The sequence below is a fragment of the Panicum virgatum genome, chromosome 9K, assembly GCF_016808335.1.
Source record: "Panicum virgatum strain AP13 chromosome 9K, P.virgatum_v5, whole genome shotgun sequence".
Taxonomy (NCBI): Eukaryota; Viridiplantae; Streptophyta; class Magnoliopsida; order Poales; family Poaceae; genus Panicum; species Panicum virgatum.
Genome location: NC_053144.1, coordinates 30,748,425 through 30,755,912, shown reverse-complemented (window position 1 = coordinate 30,755,912; position 7,488 = coordinate 30,748,425). Strand labels below are relative to the sequence as shown.

The 7,488-nt window shown below is 53.5% G+C and overlaps 1 protein-coding gene across 1 annotated transcript; it reads right to left on the bottom strand.

Annotated features, from left to right (window-relative positions):
• Window positions 1–1,279: 1,279 nt before the first annotated feature.
• On the bottom strand, window positions 1,280–4,391 carry LOC120651224 (proline-rich receptor-like protein kinase PERK2). The gene is made up of 3 exons (XM_039928647.1): window positions 2,435–4,391; window positions 2,243–2,341; window positions 1,280–1,757 (listed from the first exon to the last, which is right to left on the bottom strand). The coding sequence occupies exons 1-3, from the start codon at window positions 3,662–3,664 to the stop codon at window positions 1,647–1,649; spliced, it is 1,440 nt and encodes a 479-aa protein (XP_039784581.1). The 5' UTR covers window positions 3,665–4,391; the 3' UTR covers window positions 1,280–1,646.
• Between the last annotated feature and the right edge of the window lie 3,097 nt (window positions 4,392–7,488).

The window sequence follows — 7,488 nt, the reverse complement described above, 5'->3', positions numbered from 1 at the left end:
TCGAAAATCCCGAAAAAGCTCTGATTCGAGATGGGACAAGTGAGCACTAATTTGAGCTTTGGATTGCAACATTTGCAAGCTACTCCTAGCAACCATCAAAGCTTGAATGGCAAAAAGATCACTCAAAAATCCACTCTCACTCTTTCTCAAATCCTAACTCTCGCACCCAAATATCATCTAGGGGTAAAACCGTCTAATTTTTTACTGGACCACCGGATGGACACGCTGCTTTCACGACTTCACTTCACCTCTACGCAAGCTTCGTGATGACGCCACATGCCCTCCGCAATCGCCATCCGGTCGTACTGGACGCTCCCCGGTTTTGAGATCCAAACCGGCAAACCTGCCTCCACCTGGTTTTAAGGCCCGAACCGGCAAACCTGGCACCTTCGATCATGACAAGTGTGCGGGTCCCGCCAAGTGTTACGACGCCTTTAAGATCTTTCGCGCTCCCGTCGCACGGGTAACCTACTTGAACTCGCCATCGCCTTCCTCCTGACTTGGCTAACGTCGTCATCATCACGCCCATGTACCCTTGCTCTTTCGTGCACCACATGGACCGCCCGTGACTTCGCCCGGACTCCTCGGGTCCCTCCGTCCAAGCATACTTGTGTTCACCTTTCACCGCCCTTGTTCCATCGGCATGAACCCTCCGCTTAACGTTCACCTTATACTGGCGGCCGCCACGTTGTATCCTACGCCTGCACACCACGAGCCAAAAAATACATCAAATTCACATAACATTGACAATCACTCATCATCCAAGAGTACCATTGGTCCTCAAAAACGAATAACTAAAATGAAGATAAATCGACTCTAGTATGGATCGAACCTAGAATCTCCAGCGCCTTACCCATTGGGCCATGGAGTCGTCTGGTTAAATTTTTTTGATTGTGCTACATATCACACAAACGATAGTTTTAACATCTACATTATCTAATCCCTGGATCATTATTCACCAGCAACAGTAAGCATCTTCACATTGTAACACAAGTATCATCTGCGGTCAATGCCTATAGCAATCCGTCTCACAGTTCTCTCGACATCATGTGATTGACCACCGTCAATAAGCAAATGCATATTTCACAGCTACTACATCACCACCAGTCAGTATTGTAATGTAATGCAATCTGGAGAACATACCCAACATTGTTCTACGTCACCACCAATCCTCCTCTTTCTTGTCAAAAATCAAACGTTGCCCCCAGCTGCATGAGAGAACCTTAACAAAAGCATAGGCCCTTCGTAACTGTTCATTTCAGATATCACGTCTATAAACTGATCAAGTCTGACGTTCACACAACTGACAATCAGTTAAATGAACATGACGACGATGACTCATCATCAGCAGAATAATTGTGATTCACTACATCTCAATCCAAAGCAACCAAGCAGCATGGTACGGCAAGCTTGGAAACATCAAACATTCATCAGAGTTCAGACTAAGGACAAGTGTAATCCAACATTCCTACAGCTCTTTGAGTCTGAAGACCGTTTCTACGCGGCCCATGATTTTCTGAACCTAGTACTGTTAACCTCGTTCTATATTCAGTTCAGACTCCAGTAAATTGCCAGAAAAGAAATGGGGCGATCCGATCTGACAAAGGCCGAAACTGATGGTGGGGGTGGATAGGGAAGCTGGTTGATCAGGGGCGGTGATCGAAGCTGAACTCCTTGTTGATGCCGCACTTGCAGGTCACGCGCACCACCACCTCAGCCCCGGAGCAGGACGCGCTGGACACTTCCACCTCTCGCTCCTGAACATGTTGAGGTTTCATCAAGACAGTACAGACAACAGACAAGTTACCAAAATGCAAACCTAAGAAGCAAAAGAAAAGGGAGAAGAGCAGTAACAATTAACTGCGTTAATCAAGGCAATGCTTTTCTTGTACATAAAATTCTGGATTGGATTCTGTAGTTAACAATTTTGAAGTTAAAATTTCAGACAAGGAATTTGGCACATCATAGCACTTTATTCAAACAGAGATCATAAGCTTCAGAAATTCTGGCAGAGGAAAACAAGCTTGTGAACTTCAAAGAACGCAGAACACTAGAACAGTATGGTTGGCTCCACATGCATCCATGCACTCAAATCATCGATAAGCAAGGAAGTGATCAGGTTTAACGTGTACTGAGTACTGACAAAAATGAGCAGTCAAGTCAAGCGAATTTGGTTCGGTTCGTTTCGCTGAAGTCCAAGAATGCAAGCAAAACTATGACCAAACAGTAAGAAAGGCTTTACCGGCTTGCTCGGCTTCTCCAGTGAGGAACGCCTCGCCGGCGACGTGCAGCGTGACCCGGCCGGCGAGCGGGATGCCTCGCTGGAGGCCTTCTTGGCTTCCTGTGGCGACCAAATCAACGAATCAGAGATACACGGAAGCAAAGAAACGGCCGCAAGCAGAGAAATCGAGGAGTGCAAGATGCACGGCAGTACCTGCTTGGCCGCATTAGCCAGCGAAGTGACGAACAAACAGCACGGCCCGGACATGATGCCCGAGCGGGAGGCCTCGCCGTTGTCGGATGAGTTCGTCTTGGCGAGCTTCTGTGGCGGCGGAGTGAGCTGCTGCGGCGTCGGCGTCGTCTCTTCCTCCCATTGCCTCGGGCTCATGCGGCGCGGGGCCGTCTCGATGCGGAGGTTGGGCCGCCGCCGCTTCCTGCTCCCGCTACGCGGCAGAGGCGGCGACCGCGAGGCCGAGAAGACGAACGACGGCGTGGGGAGCGTCGTCTCCTTGGCCACCGCGGAAGATGTTGAGCCTATGGGTGCCCACGCCGGCCCCGAAGGGGCGACTGCGAACCCGCCGCTGTCGGCGGCGCCCGTGCGCGCCGGCTTCGGAGAGAGCAGGGACACGGAAGCGCCGGCGCTCCCGGTGGGCATCAAGGACGGCTGGCGGCCGCTGGCAATGGGGCCCGTGGGCGTCAACGGCTGGTTCGGCGAGGCCAAGAAGGAGAGGCCGCTGGTGTTGGAGCCCCTGGAGGTCGGCGTCAGCGGCGGCCCTTCAGGCGAAGCCGCGAACACGAAGCCGCCCCTGGAGGTAGGGCCCGTGGGCGTGTTGGGCCGCTCTGGCGCGGCCAAGAACGCGAACATGTTCCCCGCGCCGCTGGCCTCGGATCTCCCTGGCGAGTTCTCGGCGAACGCGAACATGTTGCCTGCGGCGGTCGTCGGCTGGATCGGCCGGAGGCCCGGCGCGAACGAGAACTCGGCGGCGGTTGAAGACCCCGCGCGCGACGCCATCGGCGAGGGAGGCGGCGTGGGCGAGGGAGGCGGGGGAGGCGGCGCGCTCGGCGCGGGGTCGAAGGGGGCCAGCTCGAGTAGCATCCTCTTGCGCACGGAGGAGGCCGGGAGGAGGCAGCGGCGCTTCCGCCCCGCGTCGGCGGCGCAGGGCGCGGAGAAGGCGACCGCGGAGTGCGCGGGCTCGATGCGGAGCTCGGCGAGGTGCCGCGGTGCGGGAGGCGGTGTAAGGAAGAAGGGCTCTAGCGCCATAGCCATGGCGCTGTGGGTTCTTGGGATTCTTGGGGAGATCGCCGGGGGTTGCTCGCGGGGTGGGGACGTGGGGTTGAGGTGAGGTGGGGTGGGGTGGGGCGGGGCGAAGAGGAGAGGGGGGCGGTTTGTTCGTTTCGTTCGTGTGTTTGGTTGGTGGGATGGGGGTAGATGGAGCCGCTCCATTCCAACTTTTACAGCGTTTGGTTTGTGAACACTTTAGAACGGAGCCATCTCAAAAGAGAAATATTAGCAGTAGATGCTGCACCGCGCGGTTCTAATATTTCGGTCGAACGCAGCCGCTCGCGGTGCGTCTGGCTCCTTCTTATCTCTTTCCGTGTGTTTGGTTGCGGGATCAATTGGTTGGGTTGAATCCAACCCGGATTTTGGGGATGGAGCCGACCCATCTATTGTTTGGTTGTACTTCTGATTTTGGGGACGGAGTGAACTCATTTCATGTTTGGTTGAAGGAATGGGGAATACGGGTTGGACGACATGATAACACCGTTAATGAAGGTCCCACTTGCCACCAATGGACCCCACCTGTCAACCTCTCACTTTTTTCTTTTTCTTTTTATTTTTTTCTCTCCCTTATCTTCTTCCTCAGCCCGACGGTGGGGGGCGCCTGCCGCGCAGCTCGTCGGGCCCTCGCCGCCGGCTGCGCCCGGCCCCCCGCCGCCGGCCTTCCGCCACCGGCCACGCTGCGCGGCCCCCGATGGACTGCTCCCGGCCCCCCGCCGCCGGCCGGGCTGCGCGGCCCCCGCCGAAGCCTCCACCCCGGTCTCTTCCGCCTTCACCAGATCCGGCCGCCGGCCGCGGCCTCCTCCGCCTTGCCCTGCGGCGCTCGCCGGCCCCGGCCTCCTCTGCCCGCCATGGCCTCCGTCCGCCGTCGTCGCGGCCTGCCCCACCTCCTCCTCCTCCCGCCGCCGTGGCCGGCCCGGCCTCCCGCCCGCCGTCGCCGCGGCCTGCCCCACCTCCTCCTCCTCCCGCCGCCGTGGCCGGCCCGGCCTCCCGCCCGCCGCTGCCCCGTGAGCTGCCCTACTCGGGCCACCGTGGGCCGCCGCCGCCGCCCCGCAAGCTATCCGTGGGTGCCGCCTCGCCGGCCGAGAAGATGAGGAGGCGGATCGGCCGCGACAAGGACGGAGAGGACGGGCGCGCGCGCGGCCGCGATAGGGACGGAGGAGGCGAATCGGGTGCGACGGGGACTTCACGAGGGGAGGCCTCAGCGACGGAGGAAATCGGGGTTGGCTCCATCCGCCAGATTTGGACGGACGGAGCCTACCCGCATATAGACCGAACATTCCCATCTGGGTTGGCTCCAACCTTTGCTGCTCCCCATCCAAATAATATGGGTTCGACCCGTCCGGGTTCGATTTCTTCCACCAACCAAACACACGGTTCGGTCACCTCTTTTCTCGCTCGTTCTCACCGCCCCACTTCTTCGCGCCATCCCATCCTCTTCCCGCGCGCGCCGTCCTCTTGCCGCGCGGGAAAAGGGCGGTCCCCCCGGCGTCGCCGCTGCCGGCGAGTAGTGCCACGGCTGCCTCTCCTCTTTTTTCCCCGACCCCGCCCAACACTGAAGCCGCCATCCGTCAGTTCTCTTCTTAGATTTCCCAGATTCCATCGAGGATCGGCCCCTCCCCTTCTACTCCTATTACCGCACGGCAAGCAGAGCACTGCCGCCCTTGCACCCTCCTAGCTCTTCCCCCAAGGCAATCAATAGGTTCAGGTTAGGGGAACAGGTCACGGTGGCTTACTCCTCCAATGTCCCATCTTCTGCTCCCAGGGGCGGGCCCAGCTGAATTCAATGGTATTCAGTTGAATACCAATTATTTTTGCATCAAAACTAGATGTATATAGTGTATATGATGTATATAAATAAAAAAAACACAAATCTAAGTCACAATAGACCTCCAGCCGGTCGGCCCACCTTTCTATTTCCGAAATGGGCGGGGGCCCAATCTCTCCTAGCACCTCTGTGCTTTCCTCCTCTCAGCCCCTCACCGGCCTCACTGCACCTCTCGCCTCCTGCCCAGGCAACACCAAAGGAAAAAGGTGAACACCAGCACAAGAAGCAAGGCCGACCGGGCGACTCTGCGGCAGGTCGATTCGATTCTATTCTTCAAATATTCTATTCTCCGGTTATGAAGTCTAAAGTCCGACTATCTGAGCTCCATCAAAATTCAAAAATTGTAAAGTTTTTTTATTATTGATGATTCATGAATTTGTGACAATGCATGTAAAATGAGGCACAAAAGAAATGACTAGTGAGCACTACTTATCAAAATATTGTTGTGACACAGTGAAGGTTTATCTGTATGATATTGTTTACAAGATTCTTAAATTGGTGCTAATTCTCCCTGTTGCAACACTGGGGTTGAGAGGATTTTTTTCCTATAATGAACATTATAAAAAAATAAGCTTAGATGCAAGATGGTTGTATGTTGAACAATTTAATGTTTGGATTAATTCTATGAGTCAACGATGTTGGTCTGTGTATGAATCTATAATTTAGGTTCCTCGCAAAAAAAATTATGTAGGTCAAAAAAATTTATCACTCTTTTAATATTTTGAATACCCATCTCTGAATCCTGGGCCCGCCCCTGTCTGCTCCATTGATAATGCTAAACTTTTCTCTTTTTTTCTAGTAGATCGACAACTGCAGCATCCCCTCCAGCATCCCCTCTTCTCCATTGTCCAAGATCTGCAGCACGAGAGGTAATTGATCTGGTCTGAAAATATGTATGCATCTAGGGTTAGGGTAAAGCTTATTGGAGATGCTGCAGGTGAAAAATTGGGTGATACTACTATGTTGATTGCTTACAAATTGATTATGTAATTTTTTGCTTTGTTATTTAGACGGACAAAAGGAAGAAGCTTTTAACTTATATGGCTGCAGCACATATGTTGCTTTCAATTATGGCTATGGTTATTCATCATTCTAAAAAAAAGAAAAAAACAGGCACCTCGAGAAAGAATTAGATATGGACCAATAGATGAAAGGGATAGGATCAGACTTGAGTATCTAGAAAATAAAATATGGAAAAATGATGTAACTTGTGTGGACATGCTTAGACTTAGTAAAGCATCTTTTTTCCATTTTTGTAAACTGTTTAGGGATCGTGGGCTGTTGCAAGACACTATACATATGTATGTTGAACAGTAGGTTGCTATGTTTTTTAACACAGTGGGACACAACCTTAAAAATAGATTAGTTGCCACAAATTTTAGTAGATCCGGTGAAACAGTCAGCCGCTATTTCAACAAAGTGCTTCATGCTGTTGGAGAGCTACGGAATGAGTTTATTAGGCCACCATCTTCATCAACCCCAACTAAAATCTGTTGGAGACCTATATGCTGCTGTAACTTTATAATGGGTCATTGTAAGTGTTGAATTTTCATGTATGAACTTATATATTATTTGCTGAAATTTTGTGTCACAGTATTATAGGCAATGGAGTCTGAGGGTGGATCAAAGGCTGTGGTGTGTCAATGGACACCAACTCAGTCCTCTTTCATGCTTAGTTTCTGTAACATCCCAAAAATTACCCAAAATAAATCGTGCGCTAAAATTTTGCTTCGTCGTTGAGCTCGAGACCCCTCCTTAAAACCCTAACCCCAGTTTTCCGGAATCCTCCCTGTTCCGATCTCCCGATTCCCGAAAAACTTGTCCCGACACCCAACACCCGCGCGTCGCGCTCACGCACGCCCAGGCGCCGCGCGTGGCCGACCGGGCGCCACCATCACGGCGCGAATCTCTCCTTTTTCCCCCTCTCCTCCCTGGAGCGCTCCCGACCCGCACACGCCGCCCGCTGGCCGCGCGCCCCGCGATTGCCGCCGACACGTGCCCGCTTTTCTCCCTTCCCTCTTTTCCCTTTTCTTTTTCTCTTTTCCTTTTCTTTCTTTCTTTTCCTTCTCTCTCTCCCTCTGCCGCGCGCCGCTCGGGCCGGCACCCTGCTCGCCGGCCCGTGCGTCGGCTTCCCCACGCGTGCGCACGCGCGCGCCGCGCC

Excerpts from the sequence above, each read along its gene's own strand:
- LOC120651224 (XM_039928647.1), bottom strand. The coding sequence starts at position 3,664 with ATGGAGCGGCTCCATCTACCCCCATCCCACCAACCAAACACACGAACG. Across the intron at positions 2,342-2,434 it reads TGGCTAATGCGGCCAAGCAG|GAAGCCAAGAAGGCCTCCAG; the intron begins GTACTGCCGTGC and ends TGGTCGCCACAG. Across the intron at positions 1,758-2,242 it reads TGGAGAAGCCGAGCAAGCCG|GAGCGAGAGGTGGAAGTGTC; the intron begins GTAAAGCCTTTC and ends CAACATGTTCAG.